At 37.1% G+C, this 27,118-nt stretch overlaps 1 protein-coding gene across 5 annotated transcripts in view; it reads left to right on the forward strand.

The window, feature by feature from the left end:
* Positions 1-23,772, forward strand: part of grn (GATA binding protein grain) — a 93,248-nt gene extending 69,476 nt beyond the window's left edge. For all 5 annotated transcript variants that reach the window (XM_028311376.1, XM_028311391.1, XM_028311406.1 and 2 more), the window contains exons 5-8: positions 2,788-2,922; positions 21,132-21,345; positions 21,807-21,945; positions 22,751-23,772. In XM_028311376.1, coding sequence (XP_028167177.1) covers positions 2,788-2,922; positions 21,132-21,345; positions 21,807-21,945; position 22,751 — 489 coding nt within the window. In that variant the 3' untranslated portion in view covers positions 22,752-23,772. The remainder of the gene's footprint in view (positions 1-2,787; positions 2,923-21,131; positions 21,346-21,806; positions 21,946-22,750) is intronic.
* Positions 23,773-27,118: the final 3,346 nt, after the last annotated feature.

A 27,118-nucleotide genomic window follows, 5' to 3' on the forward strand; every position in this document is an offset into this window, starting at 1 on the left:
TCGGTATGTCGGTGACAGTGAAATGGGTTAGCAATTAATAAAACCCTCGGTACAAGTGAACGCATACTTCGCATTCTAATCGAAACGTTTTTTGTTGGTGTTNATCGTGTTTTGTAACGAGTCCTTTGAGTTAGTTTTAGTCGGGTATATCGATAAGAAACGTAAAAATAAATAGTCGATTTACTCAATTAGTGAGAGAGCTACGACAGTATTGTATAAGGCAGCCTTATTGGCAATTTTCAGTCGCGTCGTGTAGCGCCATCTATGTCGTGCTTGCTAAAGTAAAGTTCAAAGGCTCGCGTTTGCTACTCAATATTACCGTACAGTACTTTCAGCAGCTTTATTAATCTTGTCAGAATCGCTACAACAACAAATCTCAGGTCCGTGACTCCAGCGAATGACCCGAATAAAAAATAATCCCACTCGTAAAATTTACGAGTTTTTCCAGCCATTTCAGCGTTTGAGGAGCGAAAGTAATTCGCTCATAAAATTACGAATAAACAGCCGTTTTTCCACGGAAATAAAACCACCCTGGAAGGGTGGTGAGTCCTCTAATCGGATTTGAGCCCTCCGATTTGGTAACTCTCCCTAGGGAACAGGGATGCATCGCTATGACTTGATGGGATGCCTTATCTAGAGATTATAAAATCGGATTCGGGTAATTGAGTCGTAAAGCACAGAGTTAATTTTGGCGTGCGGTGCGTTTGTCATACCGCGATCGGTTTAATTAGTTTACTTGTGCCGCTTGTGGACAGAGCAATGTGTACGTGCATGGGATCTTGGGTCGTTATTTTGGTGTTATGGTCAGTAAAATGGCGGGTTAAGGTCCAGACATTGATAAATAAAATATTTACATAAGGAAGAGACGTACCTACGTACAAAACGTACATTACTAAAAATCTATTTTGGGTTTAGATAGGTACCTACTACTACCAGTATTAATTCACAATACTCAAAGTCTATCAAAATACAAACTACATTATATCTACTTCATTTCAAACTTAACCCAATACTCAGCTGCATCATCAAAAAAAGACATCGACTCGCTGCATTTTTTTAAACAAACAAAATATGTCACTTTTGACAGATATGGAAGTCGATGGAGTAGAGTCGAAAAAAAGGCCGGTTAATATGGCCACTAATCTCAAACACAAAGCCGCATGACGCGGCGAATGTTCGCGCGAACCATTTAATGTTTAGGTATTCAGGTATGTTGGTACTGGTGATCACAGATATGATAACGAAATACGTAATTTAATACATTGATAATTAAATTGTCGTTTGACATTTCAGATTTTGCTTTTCATTTTTAAACATACTAGTTATTATAATATAGTTTTACATTTAATTAGCAAAATTTATTTTTCTATATTTCGTCTTTTCAATTATAATGCGAGTAATAGCGGACAAGCAAACATTTTTGTGATTACAAGAGTTTAAAAGCTTTGGACTTTTACAACCAACTAGAATTTAAAAAGCTCATAATTTTCAGCTTTTTATTAAAATGGCCTTTTTTATGTTTAATTAAATATTAAACTCGTGTTGCTAGAAACGTCAACGCCACTATATTAAATTGAATTTAATGGTGTCGTGCGCGAGCGTCCGTCGCTCAGCGCAGTTACTTACGATATTAAATCGGACAATACGCCGATTCGGGCCCGATAACTCGCCAGTTCGATTCTAGTTACCGAGAACCGAAACCGAATAGTTGGTCTCGTAATGTTTTAAGACCACAATGCTTTTTGTCTGGCAAATGACATGACAAATTAATGGATTTATTATGAGTCTGATTCGTTCCTTTTTCTCGTGGCGGGTTAGGACGAATGCATTTTTAATTGAGTGAGGCACTGTATAGAGCGGCCACTGCGTGCCGTGGATATTTTTTATTTGATTGACGGGTAGCGAAGGCAGGTGCGTAGGACGTCTGCCGATAGCTCCCTCGCTTTTTCGAATCGAATATTCACTTTTTGTGTGTCGCCTCGTTTCGCGACTCGATTTTGTCATGTTTTATGTTGATTGTTGTACCGAACATTAATGGCCCACTAAATTTCACCGGCGGTTGTACTTGCGTGGTTTTTGTCGGGCGCGTTTGTTTTAACAAAATGTAAAAACGCAACGCGGCAGGTGAATTTTTTAATATTTATTATGACGGTAATGCCTATAATGTCTTGTAATGTGACACGTTCGGAATAAAAAGTACGTCCTTTGTAACATACTTGTTTGAAATGGTAGAGTTTAATCAGCCTTATAAGGGTCAGTAATGAGGAAAAAGTTACAAACATACTTATTAGACATGTTTATTTGCAACATCTGTGAAGGATACCATAACGTCGTATGTTGTTGATAGACTCCTGGATCTCATGATAGTTAAAATTTAGAAGTCATTATTTTCTGCAAAATCGCTTTTACATTATACCTACGTTATTCATTTTGCAGACTATCACAGCTTGTTTTTTTACTAAAAATATTACTTTAACGATCTCATGGACCATCTTTCTGGTTCAGTACCTCTAGTAGGAAAAACTTTCGAGTTCGTTTCGTTGCGTATTCAAAGTGTCATCGAAAAATTTTGTATGAAAAATTAAACAGCGCCCCCTAGGGCGGCTATAATATAGGGGGCGCTGTTTAATTTTTCATACAAAATTTTTCGATGACACTTTGAATACGCAACGAAACGAACTCGAAAGTTTTTCCTACTAGAGGTACAGAGAGCGCTTTAGTCCAACTCTAGCTGCTACACCGTCACATGTTTTGCCATGTTCTAAAGCGATTGTCTTTTGTCCTCAGTCGCTGCAGAGCGCGGCGAGACGAGCCGGCACGTCGTGTGCGAATTGCAAGACGACGACCACGACGCTATGGCGACGCAACCAGAACGGGGAGCCTGTGTGCAACGCGTGCGGACTTTACTACAAACTACACAACGTGAGTACTACGCTTTATTTGTATGAAATATAGCACACTACACAATGATTGATAAAAACATCAATTTTACGCGGCACCAAACTTTTCAGAGTCTACCTATCTTATATTGCAATGGAAACTCTACAAGGAACTAACACAACGAGAGTTCCACTCAAAGCTCTATCTGCTTATTATGTACCTAATTCACAATCTATTTGATGTAGAGTAGGGTATAATACACGCAACCCTAAACACGAAATATTTTTAATATTCAAGCCCTATAAAGCTTTACAACTGCTACTAGGTGTACTAGAGTTTTAGTTCTTGGTTCCGTAAATGTTGCTGATATACTTTATAACAGTAAGGCTGAGTTGCACCATTTTACTTTAACTTTTACAAACGTCAAAAGTCTGTCAAACTCCATACAGAAAATGGTAGTAGCCTACTCGTATTGCTACTAAGTAAGGCTACTCGTATTGCTGTTTGTTGCTTGTTAAAGTTATATTTTTGGAAACCACAGTTACACGATTTGGACCAAATTAGAATGGATACCCAATAAATCTTTCGGAGATAATTATTTATGCGTATCAATAGTCTTGCGTGATCTTATTAAAATTTCCATTAGCGCGGTGGGTTTTATTGACATGTGAATTAGGCCAATTTACATACCCGATGGAATTTTCTCATTTTATGCTAAATTAAGACAGGCCAATAGTTTTTGACGCTGTTATAACGTTACAAAAAGGGGTTACATTTCGAAATTAGCCTTGTGATCAAAGCCTACAGATTGAACAAGTACAAACAGTTTTGTAAAGACATTAGAGGACACTGATCTAATCTGACGTTTCAGAACCGACTACTGGTTATTGCGAAATCGTATACGAGATAGTATAATTCATTTAACCTCCTGATGCTATCGTGCGGCCAATAATTTATTTGAGACAATCGTATTTGGTTTTATGACACATTAGCTGGTCTCTGGGGTGAGAGACCCCAAGTTATCTGTCACTAAGATACTGTCATCTCTCCAGGGGGGATCACAAGTGACGTCCCGGGGGACCGAGATTAGCAAATCGAGGGGGACATGAACGTTTAAAAATCTCATCGGGCTCAAATGGTTCTGATGGACACCGCTATTTGACTCTTAAATAGATTTAGTTATTGATGTGTTTGAGCAGTAAATATTGACCTTGTGTAATTCAATTTATTTGGTGGTTTCTACAAAAATTTGCTTTTGGTGTAATCAATGTCACACTATTATTCTATGGTTCTAGTCTAGACAATAGCCTTTGATTTAATATTTAAAGCTACTCAAACATGAGAACGCGAAATTGTTTCGGTGTGTATTCTTTTAAAGTCATTTATACATTTTCATGTATTGTTTCATCATAAAGCTCATAACGTTTCTCACGCCTCTTACGGCCCCGTGCAAAACAATAAGCAGAAAAAACCCGCGACTTCATTCCGCGGTACATTCGTATCGGAAAAAATAGCTTTTATAAACAACAATGACAAAAATTACAGTCAAAGCGACCCTCGTGGAGGGCACTCGAGACTTTTTTCTGTTGAAATGTATACTTTTTCTAAGGCTCGAGCAACAATGTCGTGTGTTCTAATTATTCGAAAGGAGCGACAAAGGACATGGGAGTGCCTGCCACTGGAGCGGCAGCATGAGACGGGAGCACAATACCGGCATGGCGGTAGCGTCGTCAAGGGCCAGATCCCGCCCTCTCATACATATACATGTATCATATTCGCCGTGCGCAGACTCCATCGTCAAATTATTTATCTCAATTCATTGACTAAAATCAGGTTTTTTGAATTAATGAGATGATCTTTTATCTTGTTTTGACACAACGCGATGACAGTTCGTAGGATCATAAAAAAGTAGATTAAGGTCTCGGCCGATGACATTTGGCTGTAAATGTAGCCGGTAGCGCTGCGTGACCCCTGTTTGTGCTAATTCGGTTTCAAAGGTCAAGACACTTGGAGGCTTTGTATTCTATAAAATGTGATTTTTATCTCAACATAATTACTCTTATCTCGATGTAAAGTTAAGATATTCATAGAATTAAGTCAAAATTATTTTCCGTAGTAAATTGACCCATATTTTATTCAATTGTTTGCGGTTAAAACATTTCTCTTGTTAAAATATGCAAGGCATCTGTTTCCGATGCCGATAGGCCGATACAATTGTAAGCAAAATTGCTAGTTCTGGTGCTTTAGCAACAATGTGTAAATAAACGCTGTATAATAGTCGGCGGGCCGAGGCGGTCCTTCGTGATCGATTTCACTCAAAAAACGCAATTCATACAACAAAGCACGAGCGCATTGTGATTTACCGACGTCACCCTCCTGCACGCCGACGGACTTTCTTGGTACTTTCATAAATACATATTAGTTTCTCATTACTTATTCAAAATTAATTTTAAATACGACTCGTATGCTAGTATCTTATATCATCTGTAATACTTACCTATAGATAAATATAACTTTTGATTTGAAATCATGTTTGCTTTGCTACGTCCCGAAGAATCCAAACCTAAAACTCAAGTTGTTAACATTGTAAAATGTAGAGCACATAAAATTATCAACTTAACTATTAAATTCACTCTTAGATTGGTAAATAACTTCAGTTTAATTTACAAGCCTGCTACCTGACATGACAAGAGCAATAAATAAGTTTCTAAAAGTCAAATGTTGACGCTTCATCTTTCAAATATTTTCATCAAAAACTAAAATGAGTGACTACATAACCATTTTCAGTAACAACAAACAAAATAATATTATAGTATCAAAACTTTCTCAGCGCAGTATACGCCACGAACAATCTTCAAGTATGTTTACTCAAAATATACAATCAGACCCTCGATTATGTGCCGTATGAATGTCCACAAACGTTCCAATTGCCCTCGAAGGCTGCTCAAGTGGCTCGGATCGTGTTCTTTTGGTCCGTAACTGCTTGTATCATTGTTTATAATAAAAACATTTTATTGGCTGTTTCTGATACAGTTCCTTCCATTTGATTGATATGGGAAAGTTTTTGCCCCGGAATGTGTAACGACTTTTGTTTCAGTTAAAAACTTCGTGTAAAACTCGAATGGTGGCGATCAATCTCCTCCGATAAGATCTTTTGAAGAAATTTTGTTAATAACTCCAAAAACACTCACATCGTTTATATTAAATATATTAGCGTAGAGCATTCATTAGTCGAGTCCTGATTATAATTTTTAAGGTAATGTGTGCGTAATGTATTCACGAAAATGTTGTGAAAAGTCAGCGAGGGAAGGGTTAATCATGATGTACTTTTGAATATCGAATCAACAAAACGATATTTTACATGAAATAATAACATTAAAAAACATTCGAATAATCCCCTGTGAGGTTATTCCATACGATTGTTATCCATGATTGGGCAATTTTTAAACTATTAAGACTCGCTTTGGGAACGCTCGGCTCGGGACAATTGAATAAGTTCGAAAATAAATTATTTATTTAGCCACAATCGTTAATAGGATTACGCCAGTGCGTGGGTTCGATTCCCGACCATACCTGCCGACCGCATCGATCCGTCTATTCGTTTTTGTGAATTTGTTTATTTAATTTATCACGCTCGTTTATTCGTTACTTCCTCTGTTATACTCGATTAGGTTTTTGTGGTTTGTATTCAATTTTTTTGGGCCGACCTTTAATCTACCAATGAATTGGTAAGTTTTTGCGGTCTTCCGATTGTTTTCGATTTCTTTGCCCTTATAACTGACAACTTTTTTTATTTGGGTATTTCGATTTGTATAAGAAAGTTCGCATTACATTTCTAAATAATAACCAAAATATTTTTTGTTATTTTTCAATAAATAAAAATTACTAAGTGGCACAATAAAACAGTAAATAAATTAAGCAGCAATAACACATACGTCGTTTTGTATCTGTCTCCGTCCGTTAAGTGCCTGCTATACAAAGGTATTGGATTACAGCTTGTATAGAGCTCTAGAGAGCGCCCATAATAACACATCTCAAATGATACATTTCGAATACAATGGGACGATCAATTCAATTTTTGAATCGAGAACGCTCCTCTAGTTTTCTTTTTTTTTCGGCTAAAGTGCTGTTTTGTTCGACATCCGAGGGAATTTGACAGTCACCGTTTTTTCTCCGGCCAGTTTTCTTCGGCAGTTAGACCTTAATATTAGGTTATTGATACAAAATGTTTTTTCAACGCGTCCGTACTTAGCGCTGAAGTGCCGTGTTACTTTTTTGTTTGGGTTGTTTTGTGTTTACTCACTGTAGTTTGGGTAATGTAAAGTGATAATATTATTATTATAACATAATTATGCAACATGTTAAATTTAGATAAGTAAAAGAAATTAAAAGATCAAGTTTAAGAATTAAGAATATTACAAGTGGAATACTTAAAAGTGTCAGAAATCATGACAATTCAAGGATTCTAGGACTATACTTTGGGGAACAATCAGTAAAACAGATCTCGCAAGTTCCAAGTGCTTTACAGCGCAGTGAAAAAAGAAGTTTAATTTACTCATTACATTATATCCAGCGAACTGGCTAGTGGCCAAACGGCTGCCGGCCGAACGTTATAATGACATCAATTTGAATATTCACATCGAACGGGCACATTTGCATAAGTTCGGCCGTTGAATTTTGTGCGATGCAAATGACGCTGGCAACACTAATTGTGCTGTTCATTGTTCGTGTAAAACTTTGAAACATTTTTATTCTATTTAGCGATATCCGGTGAGCATTGTTTTTCGTTTCAAATGATTGTTTTCGTAGCCATTGTTCGGTGCGGAATTCGCTTTCTATGTGGCCGCTACTGATTTTACTAACGTTTTTAGCCGAAATTGTTTATTTAGGTAACATCAATGAGTTTTAGTTATTATATTGAAAGAATTTTTAGCAACACAATTAAAAGTTAATTTCTAAAATACTAAGGCAGAAAATATATCTTAACATGAATAGGTAATGATTTTCCAAATACTAAAGGTTCCTGTGAAAAAACATAATTATTTTTTTTCTTTTACTACTGTGCGCACTAAACGTCTAATTTTGCCAAAATGTGGTCGTATAAATAAAATAAAGGGAATAAAAACGGGCGTCCGCGCAGTAGACCGGAAAGATTTTATCTGTTGGCAATACAGAAAAAATGGCGTCCACCGGAAGTGTCCGAGCGAGCGCGCGGCGCGTTACTATTTTTTTCTTTTTTGTTTTAAATAGCTTTTTCCCGGCATAGTTCGACCGGAAATGCGTTTGCGTATAACTGCCCAGTGTTGCCGAATACATTCGATGGGTTTTTTACTCGATATTCGTTCGTGTCTGTTGGTGTTAAGAGTCAATTTTCTTTTTTTTATTGGGTCCGATTCATTTCGGTAGGCTCGAAGAAGTGGTGAGCGTAGCGCTAAATAGGATGTTTTTATTCATGAGGCCTTAAGCTCCCATTCTGTTTAGTGAGTGCCAGCTGATTTACGGTTCACGTAATAAATCTCGAGCAAACGTCGGGTGTATTCACGAAATCGCCGAAATGTAATTAAAAACACTTTAGATACATTCTGTTTAGTGTATAATTAATTTTCAACTTTGTTGTTACCACAGTTACATTATAAAGTTCAATTCAATTTTCATAATCGTAAAATTTCAGTGGTAATACATTTTCATTATTAGAACGTCAACTTGAAATAATTATGATGTACCTAAATGTGTCTATAATAATTCTAATCATTAAACTTTACGAGTAGTTACGAGTATCATTCATACTTGATGACAATAATGTCATTATGTAGAGACGCGACAATAACTGTCCTACTTAGTGTCAGTAAATAGACATACACTAACGAAACTATGGTGATCTATGTCTAATTGATCAGGTACATAGTGTAAAATACATCAATCTGGTTCTGTTATTAATGTAGCACTCGAGATGCAGTTCTATTGTATTCACCTGTGAGTTCAGTTTTAAAATTGCAGCTGCCATTGCGCCACTGTCCTTTTACAAAACAATTATTTCGTTTATGCAACCAAACGTACCTTTAGCCGCCATCAGATTTGTATGGGCTTTAAATGAATTATATTTAGCGTTTGTTACTGGACCGGCTAAAGATTTGACTTTCTCTGTGTTATATAAATTAAATGGAACACTTTGATCTTATGATTTGTTAGTACTTATTGGTATCGATTTATCAAATAGGTACTTTATTGTTGTTCACAACAGCAATGTGTTGTTTTGTTATAAAAATGCATACAATTGAACAAAGTACAGCTTAATTAGGGCATATTATGTCGCTTCTTTTTATCAATATTTATAAGTTCAATTAGATAATTATATGTATTTGTCTCCACCGCGGGCTAATTATTTGCACGCTCCTAATCACGTAGGTAAGTACTTCTAATTTCAATTATGTATGTACTGTACATACATCATTATTTCTTTGTAAAATAAAACAAATGATATAATTTACACATTTGCTTGACTTTGCAGCAATGGAAGGTTAGATCTCAAGATAAGTTTGTTACTCATCACAATGTGATGAAATTGGCAGAGAAAACATTTTATTATACGTTGATATTTTTATATGATTTCTTTAGAAACAGTATTCGAAGCCAGATATTTTCAGCTGTCAGTTATGAATAACATATAAACTTACATAATATTTTTAGTTAACAATCTTTACAGCCAGCACAGTGAAAAAAGAATCAAATACGATTTTTTGGCTCTATTAAAAAGTCTCCTGCTCTGAGCTTTTGCAGCTTTAAAAGCCAATAAACAACATATTGTACTTATAAGATTTAATCCTGACGATATTCATGCTCTGTCTGCAATAATATGCCAGTGCACGAAAATAATTGTCACAACAACATGTAAATGTTTTCCTATTTTCGCGTGAGTGACCTGTTATAGTATTTTTAACCGTCTTAAAAATAGGAGGATTCTCTTAAACGACTTCAAAAAAGGTTCCATTAGGTTGTATTTTTTATGATGAACTTTACGTTGACGCCGAAGATTTTTTCACGATGAGTAATGAAGATTAAGATCCACGTTGCTACCTGAAATACTACGTTTAGGTTAGCAAGCGCAGTAATTAGGCGTTGAGACATCGGAGGATCTGGCGCAGCGCCACGCTATCGGCGCCATCTACCGTGATCTATGGGCCGCATGAAGTCCCTGGCCGGTTAGGATTTAAGAATAATGAAGTTTTATTGATGGTAATGTCAACTGGTAGTTATTTTGCATTAATGATAGCTAATGATTTAGTAGTTTTTATGCAACATACTTATTGATTAAACTGAATTGGTAACAGATGAGCATTTATATGTACGTATTCTTAACTGCTCTGCTCTACATTGATCGATTGTAATTATTTTTGTAAACACATTTTATCCGAGGCAAATAAGATGATTGGAGAGGGTCGAACTCCTGCAATGCAGACTACATGACCAGAACCCAGATGAACACATTTTGGAGTAAGCAACGATCATAAGATTAAAGCAATGTCATCCATTAGACAAGATCGTATATCTTTACACTAAGGCTGAGTTGCACCACCTAACTTTGACCGTAACTACAACGATAACCGGTGCCTTTTGTATGGAGTTTGACAGATTTCTGACGTTTGTCAAAGTTAAACTGAGATGGTGCAACCCAGCCTAAGTGTATCTCTATTTATCTAATACGAGTATTATACCCACCTAAATATCTCATTATCTCACCAGATAATTCAATGAGTCGAGTTTAAAATCACGAATGTTACAACAGCATATCACAAAAAATCTCGTCACCGTCGGTTATTAACATGATGCCCGAGACAAAGCAAGTAATTAACTGACAGCGGCAGAGTAGAGCGCCGCCTGATTGCGCGCGATGCCGTGGTGTACCCCTTACATCTGTAAACATCTCCTAGATAACCATCTGACGTTTGACACAAAGCGCGGCCGCGATACTATCTCAAAACTATCCCCCCCACTTCCTCTAGCCGTCTAATTATTTATTTACGTCCTCGTATCACACCATCGACGCGCGTGAGCTAACTCAGACTCAGAATTCAAATTTAGAAACCGTTATCACCAGCGATCTTGGGACAGTATGAAATGCTCTTTTTAACGGACTTCGCGTATAAATCTTTCAGTCGAAATGTAATTCTATTTTATTTAGTTCAAAGTAATTTGTGCTACATGCGGCAATGTCTCTCTGTGGCAGATAGAAATACACACGAGTAAAAGCTGGAAAATAATCGTACCATGGTATTCCTTGACTTTCTTATAACCAAACATACTCTTTCGTGACTCAAATTTCTAACTAAGCACTTGAACACTCAGAAACAGGTGTTTTCATGACAGGAATTTATCTACTTCACCATAATTTGAATTATAATAATAGGAGCCGAAAATAATTGATAAAATTCCGTTTTACACCGTTGCCACGCACGCACCCTTCGAGAAGAAAAAAACTTTATGACATCTCACTCGTACAAAGTGGCCAGGCCAAGGTGTAATTTGATTGAAAGCACCAAAAAAGTCTTATAATCATATAATAAGTGGTGGAATAATTACCGGCTTAGGAGCAGGTGCGGTGCGCACGCGTCTCACAGGCGGCTTTTACTGCCCCCAAGAAAAAGACAAATGATTATACTTAGTGGCCACTGCCTTTTGCTTTTTCAATTCGTTATTAAGTACTTTCTATTGATGGTTCACAAGATTACTTCGCAAAAAGATTTGGCAAGACGGTACTGTTCGACATTACATTTGCGAAAGTAAAAAAGTTTTAGTCTCAACTCTTATAAGACTTTCATTTCGCCAATTCACTTTTTAAATCTTGACAACTGTAGGTTTTTTTTTTAAATTGCTGTCGACGTTAAATGACATTACATCAGCAGAATTTCTCCAATTCACTGTGAGCTCTTTAAGGCTGAGTTGCACAATCTTAATTTAACTTTGACAAACGTCAAATCTGTCAAATTCCATACAAAAAGCACCGGTTAATGGCATTGTTACAGTTAAAATAAGGTTGTGCAACTCAGTCTAAAAGTAGGTAATACAATTGAAAAAAAATTGTCACTGTGGGTTAGATCAGCTTTCGGCTGTATTTTTTTTAACATTTCGATCCACATTTTTAATTAAAACTTTTAAATGAGTAATATTTCGACGAAAGGTGCAAACGGATTGCAAGGCTGCGCCATAATAACGCAATACTCAATAATTATACACTCCGTTTGTTTTATTTCGTTATTATAGTTATTCTTTGTTTATTACCTCGTACGAAACGGGTGCTTACAAAATTAATGTGCTATCTTAATGTTTATGAAGAATAAAGATTTTTGGAAGAGTATTAAAACTACATAAGGAATACCTCTTTTTTCAAATGATAGTGAAGTTTGTTTGACTTCGATGAACGGAGAGTTCTGTATTTTACCAGTAATAAGAGAAAACAATTTTAAAAATATCTTGAAAAAAAAAAAAGAATCGCTGTTGTGTACCTATTATCTTAATGGCTTATGTCAAAGTTACTTGTTTAGGAATTAATAGTTTACACTGGTGTCATTATACCAATACCACCACCCAACAATGTCAGAGACGTGTAAACGGTACACGAATAGTGCTGTTCGCGCGAATCATCGATAATCGAGAAGCTGTTAAAGTTTGTGTCGACGTCGACAGTTACGAGCTGCTGGCGGCCGCTTATGAATTAGGCTGATCGCACACTAAACACACGACCTATGCTTTTCCTTTCAATTTTTATTTAGCTTCTATTTATAAAGGAAAGCTGCAGGTGATTAAGGAATGCATGTAGAACACCATAAAATAGAGTATATCAATCTCAGACAACGATTTCAACATTATTGTACTCAGTAATCAAAGATAGATTTATTCACATCACCAGGACAGAAGACCATTTAGTTTCATTGCTGATCGACCTTAATTGTTTGCACGACTGTCATTTTATATTAGCACGGGTAAGATAGGCGCATAAATGAAATTACTGACACTTGTTCTAGTATCAATTAAATAGCCAATAATCTACAGATCAATATTTACGCCGGAATATTTCAAATTTGGATCCTGTATGCGTCTTCCCTTACCATCCGCGGTGGCGGCCGTGTATGAATTAGTGTAGCGTAGTAGCCGCACGAGATTTAGTGCAGACGCGGCCTCTCTAATTGGACCGGGTTCGACGCCACAGGCGCGAAACGCTCAAATTTATTGTTTTCCATAATTGTTTTTGAGATGTGAACTAAGTGATGCCCTGTCACATATACCATCTTCATTACAGTTGTTTAAAACTACAGTGTATCACAATATTGGTACAAAGCAGAGCATTTCGTTCAATATTTGACTTGTGAAATATTTAGACTAGTAATAGGTAACTTAGTTATCGATAAAATGAACGTAAAGAAATACAATGTAATTAATTATTTCACTAACCGATCACTTTTCACTAAGTAGATAGTCAATCCATTTGTCTTACAATAATTACACTTCACTAACAGCCTATTGAAATGATAATTGAGTTATGACGTTTTAATTGCATCCGCTCCAATCTGATACGGTTTATCTAATTTCTCCAATTATATTTAGCTGATTATGAAAAATGTGGAGTTAATAAAGAAGGTGCGTCGGTTGAGGTTGCGTTCGCGCTATAAATCGAGTGTATCAATAAATTTGGCGGGTGTATAAATCGTCGTTTCAATTATCCCAGAGAAGCAGCTGTCGGCGCGCCGGCTACTGCCCCGAGTATTTATTTTAATCACGCGTACACATCAAACAACCTCGATATTTTATCAACATACCGCTGCGCTGTGCACATCACTAATTATAACATTTTTACTATTACAAGTACTTAATCAATCGTACGTGTATTTTTTAGTCTCAACCTTTATGAATAAAATAAATCTTCAAACTTAACGCATTTTAACGTTACGAAATATTTATTAATTATCTTTGAGTTAATAAAAAAATTCATTAACAGTGCCTGAAGTAAAATATGGACTTTATCATTGATGTTTACATTTTATCAGATTAAAGTGCTGCAAAAATATGCGTATAAGCTAGTAAATACGTAATAATCGGATTATGTCTTATCTGTAGGTATTTTATTTAATTGCGACATTATGGATATTTAGGTATTAACAGAATAGGTATAATTACTTTGATTAAATTGGTGGTCATAATATTCTCGTCACATTATTTTAAAATAATTTGACATTACACATACTCAGGTAGATTCATTAGTGTTTGAATCCTTCATGTAAAACCACCGGAAAGATTCTGATGACACTTTAAACATTATCACATAGGCTGTAATAATTGGACTATACTTTTAATCAAAAACACAACGGAAATCGCGTTTAGTCTCTTAACAATTAATATTGCACGAACTTTCGACCCAAATGTAGTTCACACAAATCAGCTGAGTGTCGAAAGTCGCAATTAAGTCTGCTCTGGGGGTCCGCGATGTGGCGTGGCGCCCAAATAAACTTGGGCGGCGATGAGCCGCGACGGGCGGGCGGCGCCCACACGCGGTTACGAGGAACCCGACGTGACCTATATTTAATTTTGTATACAGCCTCTGTTTGGTGAAAGTCAAGCTAATGGTCCGTTTCAGAAGTTACTGATTAAGTTTCAGATAGTTGCCTGACATAACGGATGATAAAATTGAAGTTTGTATGACAGATTAGTTTTAGATAGGCTGATAAAGATGTATGNGATGCTGATGAATTGCATGATACAGGTATTTTATTGATGTATGGACAGTTCATGCTCCTTTAAAAGCATTTAAAGTTTGCATTGGAATTTTAAAATTAAGTTTATAGGTGGAATTAGGTAACATAAATTAAGTAATCTTTTGGTACCTTTATTAAAAACTCATTAAAACTCATTTATTTCTGTAAATAGGCTTAAAAAAAGCACTTTTAATTTCTCAGTCATCTTTTTCGAAGTCAAATGTCTGAAAACTTGATTTCAAACAACTTTAATTGCAACTAATAATATGGTAAACAAGCCAAAATTTAGGTCCCCTCAAAATAATTCCTTCATAAACGATTTTAAACGAGTTTAAAACGTTAAAAAGACAAATTTTAATAAGTCATTTCAAAGTCAATTACCTCTTTGTATCAAAATACACCTTGAGCACGCATGTGTAGTCCCCAAATGACGTTCTTTTTGCTCGAGCGACATTCAACCGACTATCACTAAAGGGGTTGAAGGAGCCAGCGCACAAAAAAAGACAAAAAACTGTCGCGACGTAAGTCAAAAATACGTCGGCGTTGACGGCCGGTGGTAAAAAGCGGCATGTTAGTGAATTAGTTCCGGGTTGTTAGAGGGCGCTGCAATCGTCCGTGGACGCAGATGCGCGGGAGACGTAGTGAGATGTATTCATTTGTGTAGCATTTTATGAATTTAAAAGTATTAAGTTTGTTTACTGTTTGCATTACAAATGATGCCCAAAATTAGATTCAAACTCAGGCGGTTTATAGGCTGTAATTGATTGAATCGCGATTTTAAAAGAAAATTGAGTAAATTTGACGCTTATAGAGTAGATATATCAAATTATAGTAAACATACACTTAATAGAAATATTTCCAGGCTGTATAAGCTTGCACAAAAATAAAATCTGAAATTCCTGAAATTCCAAATACTCGTAGATAATTTTCTCTTTATACCAAAATTAAAGTAATCAATGTTTAGAAAAGTAAAACAAAACTTAAAAATATTTGTGGTGAAACATTTTACGATGGTCAGTTAAGTGGACGCCTCGCACGGAACGATGATTTGAATAATTGTAGAATACCTACTTTCGCTGCAAGGTGGGGCCATATAATACGAAACGCTCCACCGCTTTATATTGAAGTAAATAATAAACATCAAAGAGTTTCCTCAAGAAAGAACGTAAAACGATAAATTTAATTAATGCAACCTTCAAAACAGTAAATATTTATGCCTATTTGATGAGTGAAAGTGCTAATTAGCTTGCATAATAAATTACTTTGGTTTATCTTTATAGTTTTATGAACGTCAAAAAAGTATCATTACTTTGTTTTTATTTTTAGTCTCATAAATGATAAATAAACATGGGCACTCACTACAGTCTGTGGGTCTAGACAAAGTGCCATTATAATCGCAAACCAGTCGAAAAGTGGTCGAAAAGCCCCTTTTTTGTATGGAATTTGACGGATTCGATTTTCGATTCGATCAAAAAGTGCGTTTTGTCTAGGGGGGCTGGTGTTAAGGCCTCGAGGTGTCAATTTGACACTTGCACCCACAACTCAGGCTGGAAATCGAACCAGAAACGTACTGTCAGTGTTACATCGTCAGTAATGAGCTGAAATATAAAACGGCCCGTGGCAAAAAGAGTACATGACACCGCACGCAATGCCAGAGGTTGCTTTACGAAAATAGTCAGCTGATTTTGAGAAATAGCCTGTTTTATAAAGTTAAGATGTACTTGCCAGCCAACATTTGCGATTGCAACTTTGTAGCACAAAATGGTTTTTATAAAACAAATATGTATACCTAATGACTCTACAAGATTTAATTTCGCGCAATAAATTTGAAAGTCCAAAAATATAATTTCTAGAATTCTAATTTACTGCAAAGTTAAGTATAGTTAATATCAAGTAGCATTGAAAGCTTGAAAAACTAAAAATCATTAAACAAACATGCTTATCAATGAGTAGGACATTTTTAGTATCAGCAGGTATCTTTTAATGTCTTTACGATTAATCCGTAACTGCCCCATTTATAAGGAATATTCACGTGTTTAGCTGCATTAAAGTCAATATTTTTTTTCGTAATTAGTGATGTAACACCATTTAGTTGCTTTGCGTTAAAGTGTGCAATAATAATCAGCAATTAACCTATGAATATTCTATGAATGTACTAACGTAAATTGCGTTACTTTAGTCAAATATTGACAGGCGCTCATTAAGTGTGGCACTGAGTGGCTTTAATGGAAGTATCTATTTCAAAGAGTCAGCTTTTTACCATTTAATCGAGTGATGTTTTCTTCATAATTGCCAGTTTAATTAAACTGTGACATGATGGGATCAATAAATTACTTTTTAATTGTTTGTCATTGTTGTTGCTTTCTTATTATTTCTTGCCGGTGGAAGTTTGAGACAGAATTTTATTATACGCTTGTTCTCTTTTAACACCTCAAGAAAATAAAGCCCGGCTGAAAATCTGCGATGTGTGGGATCTTAACTTAAACTAAGGGGTCTTTCTTACCTTGCAACATGGCTAACCCACGACCAAATACTGAATGCATGCTTATTAAAAAATATTATTTTCAAGTTAAAAATTGAAATATATTAAAAATACTTATCATACTAATTTACCTGCATGTATTAGTTCATAAATTTTAAAGTGACATTAAGAGCGGTTATAAATGGATGTACCTATCTCGGACGATAAGTAAAATATGTGCAGGAAGTTTTTACCTACTGGAAGTTCTTACAAGCCACGTAGTGTGTAATTAAGCAGTAATCCTGTATCTTTTACGAGGGTTATAAATTAAAACTGACTTTGCTAATTAACAGGCAAATCAGTCTTGGTATTGTTTCTGAAATAATTAATGATATTCGCATTGAGCTTTCTATGCAGAAAAATCGTCGGGGGAATTTTCTATGGCATTGTAGAGCGAGCCTGTTATTTTCCCATTTGAGCGGTTTTATGGGTGTGTTAGTATTGTGGCCAGATGCAGCTGATAGCGTAATAGCTTGCGCACTCTCCGTTCTAGAAACGTAACACAATTATTCGCACGCATAAATGCATTGCGTCGTTTTTTCACTGCGTTCCGCTCCCATCTCTGGGCCGTCTCCGATTCACACAGTTTTAAACGCACTATCCGAGCAATGTAAACGTACGTGCTGTTAATGAACACGTAAAATTTACGCCTTAATTAGCTAGTGTTCCTGCGAGCCATGAATGCATTCGCACGTACTAGCAGCTGCAGTTATAATGAAACTATGACTGTGATTTGTGCTAACATCACGGCGTTGCAAAACAGCATCGTAATTTACTTAAAATTACGAAAATGACATCATTTTTTGCAATATAAAGACCGAAAGAAACCTAGAAAAGTCTGTCATAATTCTGCGAAGGAAATTTAGATTTCGAGGCACATTTCCCGAGGTAGCACCTGCATGTGCAGGCATTTATTAAGGAAAGCCGAGTTATAAACAAGTCGTGGTTTCCGAGTTAGTGTTCTGTGCAGTTCATACCATCCTTGAGGGTGCAGTAATGCAAGTCATGCACGCCACGCAACCCTAAACAATGTGGCACGGCATGACACCTTATTCAGAACCAAACGGCTTATAATCCAGATCCTTGGTTATTTTTGAAGGATCAAATTTGGAAGGAGCAAAAGTAAATAAAAAGAAAATTAACCCCTAACTGGGAAAACCGTTTGAGAGTTTTTAAAAAGGCAATTTTGTCAAATTAGTAGTTTCAACTTCAGTGTAAACATGAAAGTGTGAGTCACCATGTGAAACCGTTTCTATTGAATGATCAAACGAACTTACCAAGTGAAGTTCGATCTAAATTATCCTGTTTTCGCCGAAGAGATTTANAAGCGGCGGCAATAACACTGCTTTATGTTACGTGCCTCCTCGCTGTTCACGTCCTATATCACCACAAACCACCATCTTCGACCTTATTGATATGATCATAGAACACAAATTCGAGCAAGAATCTGGCGCAGCTTAACATAGAACTGGAATGTTGCATGCGAAGGGCATATATGGAAGTTGGAAGTGAATTCATTGCCATACAACTGTTGTAATTCTGTTCGTAATTATGACTGTTCCCTGTTTTGGCTTAAAGTTTCATTGATAAGGTTTGGCGAGTTGGAAATACGTTCGATGTTACTAATGGCATGCCTTGAGTCTCTGAGACAGTATTTAAAGGCTATGTTTGGTATCAAAATGCGCTTGAAGATTGATTTTATTTTTGCTGGGTTAGGTTATGTGCAATGTTATTTCGGTCAAGCTGTACCAATTTACCAAATGCGTTATTATCTGCAGTCTGAGGCAACGGAGTGAGAACAGCTAGACAGTAATTAAGCCAGCTATAATGGACAGTTATTAAGCAATTCCGCACGACATGGGCAGCGTCTTGGCAGCTATACATACGACACCTTCCGTAACACTTACCCACTCCTGTTAAGGCAATGGACTTTAAAGGCATTGTCGTTTGCATCGTGAGATAATTAAATGTATGTGGAGCGAAATAAAGTAAAATGACACGGCATTATTTGAATTTTAATTGCACAAATGCACACGGAGGCGAATGACTTAATCGTCTGTTTGAGCATCAGCCACGTAATTGTTTTCATTGCATTACCAAATAAGGTGTATTATACATACACCTTTGCCTAATAAAGTGATTATTTTATTAAACGTTGAGCTACAGTTTTTTTAATTTACCTAAATTGACTAAACTTGAGAAATATGTCCTGTTATGTTTATCTTTAATCTAGATAAGTAGTCTTCTCTTTAAACTTTATCTCGATATTGTAATATGTCATATCTGAGAACTGCAATGTTGCATAATCTTTACCCGAACCGAGGGAACGCTTCTGACCCAATTCCTCGCTAAATCTGCGGACATGTGTGCTGCAGTTAATGCATTTTATATTGGTTAAATTGGCAGGGCGACGGCGCGGTATGCGCGCGAGTGTAGGCGATTCGTGGTAACGCATTAGGGGACAATTGGCACGCACTGCTAAGCACTCGGGAGGAAATCTTGTACTTTGATGTGGACAATTGCTGGTGACAGACTATTTATAGTGGAACCTTGTTAACTAGGCGCACGCGATGGCGCATTAAGGTTTTGTAGTGTAGGTCTTTGTTGGGGTCACAATAAGTAGATTGATTGTTTTCTCCTGTAGGACTAAAGAGTATGTACTATCGGCCACAGTTCCTGCTACCCATTTCAGTTTTTTCTCTCGTTTTCATCAAATGTTGATTCTTTGTGATACTTAGAAAGAGACGACATGTACGGAGCTGGAACTGTAGCCGATAGTAACATCAATAAAGATACATTTTAGGTCATAAAAGAGCTGGACTTTCGAAGTCAAACTGTGTAAAGATACTTTGATCAATTAAAATTGCATCATTTGTCGCCTCAGTCGTGGCGAAATTAGAAAGCCGACGCCTTTGTTCTCCAATCTCGCAATTGCGAATCTCCAAAAAGAAGCTGAAGCGGGTCATGCGCATCGGCGCAGGCGCACATGCCGCCAAGTTCCGTGGAAGCCGATGAATAACTCATTGTCCGTCGTCCGTCCGTCGTGACGCACCGTTCTCAGAACACCAACTGGGATCTGACCCGTGAATTTTGGAATTTGAGAAAATTAAAACGTTCATTTGTTTACACGCAGATGAGATTGTCAAATTGAACTAAAGGAGCCTTAGCAATACAAGCTGACCTTTGATGATATTGCCTTAACTTGTTTCAAGTCTTTGAAATATGTGTAAGAAAACCAGCTTTAAAAATTCCTCAAAAGTCTGGTAACTTTTGCTGTTAAGTTTTTTTAATGTTAAATCGAACTCAATCTGCCTTACTAGTTTAATTCTGTTCTCTCCCAAACTACTTACTAATACCAATTTATATTTAACCACAGGAAGCATTTGTAGTTTAAGCAAGTTACTCATCCAATATCCGTTTACAAAGGTTTACTATAACACATTAACGACTGCTTAGAAAAACAATAAAACCGCGAGTGAGGCCCTTCACCTCGATACGTCACCTTCAATTCCCACCAAACGCACTCTTAGTGCATCGCTGCAGTAATCAGAATGCGTTCCGCGTCCCCAAACGCCAAAGAGCGAATATTCGCACACGACTATTGTACCATTTTATGGTTCGGCCAGCCTTTATACAGCTATTTAGCATTCTAAATTGGTGCCGCGGTCTCTTTTTTCATACCGACTAATGTCATGTCAGAGCAATAAAATGCCTTACGACTGTTGGTAAAAGACGATCCAACAATTACGATTTATTAACAGCGCGGAATATTATGACGTCTCAATTAGACTTGTTAATTGGTGAAGGAAAGACCGAAACAGACGCTAACTCAGTTTTCTTCATAATAATGTATGATACTTGGAACAAAAAGGCGTGCTTTTCTATCCTGACCCAACATTTTTTGTTGCAATATCAAAATTAACACACTTCTGTTTTTCTTCTCTCTACGTACAATGTATCTAAAACCCAAAATCCCTTGTCAACAGGTGAACCGACCACTAACGATGAAGAAGGAAGGCATCCAGACAAGAAATCGGAAACTGAGCAGTAAAAGTAAGAAGAAGAAGGGTGGCATGGGCATGGGGGGAGGAGGCGCGTGCGCACTCGCGCTGGGAGGGGTCATGGGGGACATGATCAAGCCGCTCGGAGACGCCACCAAGGGCTTCGGCGGGTCGGCCTTCCCTTCGGCCATGGACTTTGGTAAGCACTTTGACTTAGCAAGTCTTTTTATTCCTTTTACTTAACATCATCAGCTTAAATTTACTGCTGGGTACATGCCTCCTCTCCCGACGAATATGCTATCCTATATTATAGTTTAAACAAACAAGCGAGAAATGGTACTTTAAACTTTTCAAAGTATAGAAAATACTAGAAAATAAACAAGTGTCATATGACTTGGAAGACCAAGTTCGAATAAGTGGCAAAAATAGGATTTAGAGCAGGATAATTGGAGACCTTTGCCTAGCAGTACACAAAATAAATAAAACTTTGTACTTCCTCCAGCAAATCCTTTCAATAAACTTGATTGAGGTCTTTCTGATAAAAGTTCTCTAAGAACCAGGGAACATAACCTTATGAATCGATTAATTTCCTGTTACCATCTTATCACTAGTTAAATTTCGGTAATAATTTCTCTTACTAACCTTGTATTTCTTCTCCAGGACAACACCAAGTGGGTCTGGTGCACCCGGCGGCGGCGCACATGTCCCACTGGTACGGAGCACCGCACCAGGGCTTCGCCCTCCGCCGACCTCGCACAACCCCTACCACCACCATCACCTCGCGCAACTTAACTCTATGGTGAGTCACGACACTAACGATACACGTATAGATCGTTTCATCCACGAAGACGCGCCCCATTATTCTTCCGCTAATGTTTGACTGTTATCGGTACACGCTAATGCACACTCACACTACAATAATGACGCTCGGATTGCTCGGATCAAACTCCCCGCACCCCGAGCTTCCCTCGACCAAAAATTCGTGGGGCGCGTCTTCGTGAATGAAATGATCTATAGTGTAGGAAGCCATTTGGTATAGCAAAGTTCTGTGTTGGTCGTGGAGAGGACTTGGATGCAGGCAGTGCAGAGCGAGTCGTTTTTGAAGTCCTTGGGGGAAGCCTTTGTTTAACAGTGGACGTTTTTGGCTGAAAAGAACAGACACTTTTTTATTTTGCATAACTACGAGTTTCTTGTGAGGGCAGGTGGGACACACATCATCAGAAGACCCACAATTCGGCTACCGTAGTGACCAATCCCTCTACCGATTGATTCATCATACTTTAGTGTCACGCATTATTTAAAATTCAATTTTAATCATAGAAATGTATTGTTGGTCACATATTTTTTATCACTAAAAGATATAATCAGCGAATTCAGAATTTGGTCATGCTGCATTTTGATGTTTCCGCTTAAAATGCATTTTTTCATCATTGAGATTGCAATCTGTTAACTCCTATCAAAATAAGATAATTTTGACATAAAAAACGTCTGATGCCTGAATGTCGATACCTAGATTTTATTTTGATTGCGGTTGCTATTCGTGATACAGATGGCCATGGCCTTGATATTATTTGACTGCAACTAATTTACAACTTTCTTTACAGACTGGCTGGAGGAGTGAGTATACGTGATAAGTCAACCAAACCAACGCCCCCTACTGGATAACCACACGTTCCACGTGTAACCACGCTTGAGCCCATGGCTCCATCGGACGCGAACTAGTGGCAACTAGTGACTCACTACCCGCACTAGTTTACTAGTTGCCGCCGGAACTACTGACACATCACACCGTAAGACTGTCCAACAGAATTGATGTTTCTACAGTTTTTATCTTCACCAGTGAATTGAACGTTTTGACATATCCCCGAACAAACCCAGTACGCGTCCCAATGAAGACTTTGATATTCCGTGATCACTTCCCTATAAGTATTAATGTAAGAGTGTTTTACATGAAGAAGTAACTAGCGAAATTGTACAGTATTATAATATAGTTATTATAATGTCGGTAATACGATACATAAGTATAGTTCAAAAACAATTTGTGTATTTTGTACATATCTTAATAAGTTATAATCCGTTCCTGTATAAATTGTTTCTTTTTTATTTAATTTTTGAACGGTTCGGTTCGCTATAGGAATTGTGATGTGTTCAGAGAAATTATTCCCAGATATATGTTTTTCTTTTGTACATTTTATTTGTGTAGATGATATTGAATGAAATGCAATAGTAATTTATGTAATAGTTATAAAATCATTGCGAATTGTAAATAAATAGCTGTTTTAATAGTTACATTATGCAGAACTGATGTTGTGGATATCGAAAAACTATTTTTCTTATTTATCGCTGTTACAGGTCACTTAATTGGTTTAGATTATTACATACACGTCTTTAGACACATGTCATTCAAAATTGTATTATTTACCGTTGTAAATTAAGATATCGAGTGGCCATAAATTATTAGAGGGATGCTGTTTGTGAATATAGTAAATTATAATAAGCATACGTTTTCTAAATTAAGCAGTTACAATATTCACCAACAAGGTCCCGCATTCAAAATGTACATAAACATGTAAATGAGCGATGTAGAAATTAAATGAAAGAATCATTTAAGACTATCAGAATAAAATGTAAATTAGAGATCACTACAAAGCAGCCTATAACGATATCCCGTACCTAAAATTTTTAGTTTTTAAAACAAAACATTGTGAAGTTGTGTATTTTAAATGAAATTGTGAATAAATTATCAATATTGATATTAAGAGTGGTCGTTATTTGTCGTCCCCTGAATGTGTGCGCGAGATAAGCGCCCCTTAGTTGGGGCAGGCCAATTGACCATTGAATTACGTCGTCTTGCGATCCCATAAGTCACCGGATCAATTCCGCCATTCCGCAGAAAAAGTCGTCCAAAAGTCACGCTTAGAGGTATCTCGCGGCAAATTGAAAATGCAGCCGGCCGTGAGATTGTGACGCAACGGGGCTGCCGCCGACATATGGACCTATTCAATTTTAATCGCATTTCCGAAGAATGGACATCGGATAAAAGTGCCTATAAAACGCTCCCCGGCCGACGATAGACCTTAGTTAATAAGCTGGTTTTATTTGCGGTTAAGCTCGGCGGGATTTCAAGGGTGGTTCAATCACATTGTTACAGCGAACAATTAATGTTTGCGATTGCTCTTTTTGGGCTCGCTCACGGCGGAGTGGGCCCGATCTTGCAATTTTTATTGAACAAAGATTGATCGTGGTGGTTGTAGGTATTTGTAAAAACGGTTGGGTATTCGTGCGAGCGGGCTCGGGGCAGACGCATAAGTCACAGCGCAGGGTGATATATGGGAGGCTAGCGCGGGAAAAAATGTCGCGAACAAAAAGCGGCATCAGTCTACGGGATTTATGTTTGGAATATTCGCGAGTGCACTTGAGGGAGTGTGGCGGAATGCGGCGCCCCCTGGTGACGGCACTTCGCACCTCGCTGACTTACAGCCGTGAGCGCCGTATTTCGGAATGTTGGACACCGAGTGGATTCTTGTGCGGCGTGAGTAATGGCCGAGGCGTAACGAGTTGATCTGTGCACTAAATCTAGCTGTCGGCCAAATAAAGCGGGTAATGCCTAAAATGCATTGCGCCATTTCTATACAGGTTCTATGCTAGGATCTGGGAGCTTCTGTATCCTTGGTGCGTTCTGTCTGAGGCTGTCCGAATAGTTTCTTATAGCTCATAATGTCAAGATAATATATAGCTGAAAGTAAGTAGGTATATCAGGTTGCAACAAAAGAAAGTAGCAGCCTTCTACAAAAGAAATCGTAAAAAAAGGAGAACGGATTTTGTGTTTTTCAAAATGGTTTTTCCAAGTTAGTTACTTACCTACTATTTGAAGAAAATTAGACACTTATAAACATCGCTCTAACTGCCCAATTAGCCTTAAACCGCGTAGCGTGAACTGCCGACGCGACGAATGTCTTCATAAAGCTAATTATAATGTAAGTATTAGAAACCAACACCAAACACCTTCTTAATGCTAACAAAACAACCATAGAAAATATTAACTAAAACTATGATGGGAACCTTTTACAAAGGGGCATTATAACGAGCAACGTCTATGTGACGACGCATTGACCTGTCTGTCCGTCACTTTTGTTTTGATTAAAAAACTGTAAAAGTTGGAAAACTTCTAATTAGTCCGACGAGAGCTCAGATAGCAGTCGCACTAAATGTTGGGCAATTAACAGTGACGCCAGTTTATTTTTAACTAGCCGTTAAGCTTGAGAACGGTTATAGAGGCCATTGTGAGCATTTCTGGTTTCCACAACACGAGGAAGTCTGCGTGATAGAGTTAAACTAGGCAACCTAATCACTAGTCTTCCTTGGTCTCAGTTTTAATTCTATGCATAAGCTTTGTTTTTAATTAAATAACAGGAAACAAAAGTACACCTAGATTATGAAAAGCATTGTTAGTCAAATTATGTAGTTTTATTTGAATAGGATTTTGATAGAGCTTTTTTATTTGCTAAATATAGTAAAGTATTTATTACAGGAACTGAATAACTGAATCTGAACACTTACTGGTTGAAGCTGAAGTCTTATCACAACTTACACGTGAATGGAAAACCCTGAAACAAGGAAAATTTAAAAGTTACGAAAATGAAGTCCATCAGTGTAGCATTCATTTTTGTGTAACTTATAACAAATATTGTTGTGTGGTATATTTAAAGATTTCTTGTTGCAGTTTAGAAAACAAAACATGAATAAAGCTAATGCAATCTGAAAACACTATAGGTAAACTATTGGAATTAGTACTTCAGTAAAAATAACGTACTCGAAGTAACNAACAACGTCTATGTGACTACGCATTGACCTGTCTGTCCGTCACTTTTGTTTTGATTAAAAAACTGTAAAAGTTGGAAAACTTCTAATTAGTCCGATGAGAGCTCAGATAGCAGTCGCACTAAATGTTGGGCAATTAACAGTGACGCCAGTTTATTTTTAACTAGCCGTTAAGCTTGAGAACGGTTATAGAGGCCATTGTGAGCATTTCTGGTTTCCACAACACTAGGAAGTCTGCGTGATAGAGTGAGTTAAACTAGGCAACCTAATCACTAGTATTCCTTGGTCTCAGTTTTAATTCTATGCATAAGCTTTGTTTTTAATTAAATAACAGGAAACAAAAGCGCCTAGCTAATGAAAAGCATTGTTAGTCGAAGTTGAAATAATTATGTACTAGTTTTATAAATTAATCGTGTAGTTAATTTTGATAGAGCTTTTTTATTTTCTAAATACATATTATAGTAAAGTAAAGTACTTATTACAGAAACTAAATAACTGAAACTGAACACATACCGGTTGAATCTGAAGTCTTATCACAACCTACACGTGATGGAAAATCCTGAAACAAGAAAATTTTAAAAGTTACGAGATTCCATTTAGCATTATAAAACATTAATGAAGCTAATGCAATCGGTAAAGGCAAGCATTATTATTACACTATAAACTATTGGAATTAGTAAAACTTCAGTAAAAATAACGTACTCGAAGTAACAAACGACGAATCCATACCGCTGCATCCGATAGCAATACCCATTTTCTATTCCATTCAAAATCACACACGTGTACCAAAATAAATCGCATTTCAAAGTCGGACCCTCAAATCCTATAAGGAGGCAGTCATACTGCGCAGTCAATCGTGAGTAAGGGATCGTCCACACTGCGCCGCTATCCGGTTGATCCGGGAATCAATCTGGGACTTAGCCCGCGTTATCTGGCTGACCCGCCAGTGTCACGACGCGTTTCACTTTTCCTTTTTCGCTGTCGTGTCTACAACGATAATGTGTTGGGAGATTTGTCAAGTTAAGTGTATCATATTTGGGTATTATTGTAAGTATGAGTGTTGTAAGTATAATGATTGCTAATGGTTTTATAGGACTTAACCTATCCCAGCTCTCGAAATACATACATATAACGCATAGCATACCGAACTT

Source organism: Ostrinia furnacalis, unplaced genomic scaffold (genome assembly GCF_004193835.3).
Source record: "Ostrinia furnacalis isolate ACB-3 unplaced genomic scaffold, ASM419383v2 OfSCF0219, whole genome shotgun sequence".
Taxonomy (NCBI): Eukaryota; Metazoa; Arthropoda; class Insecta; order Lepidoptera; family Crambidae; genus Ostrinia; species Ostrinia furnacalis.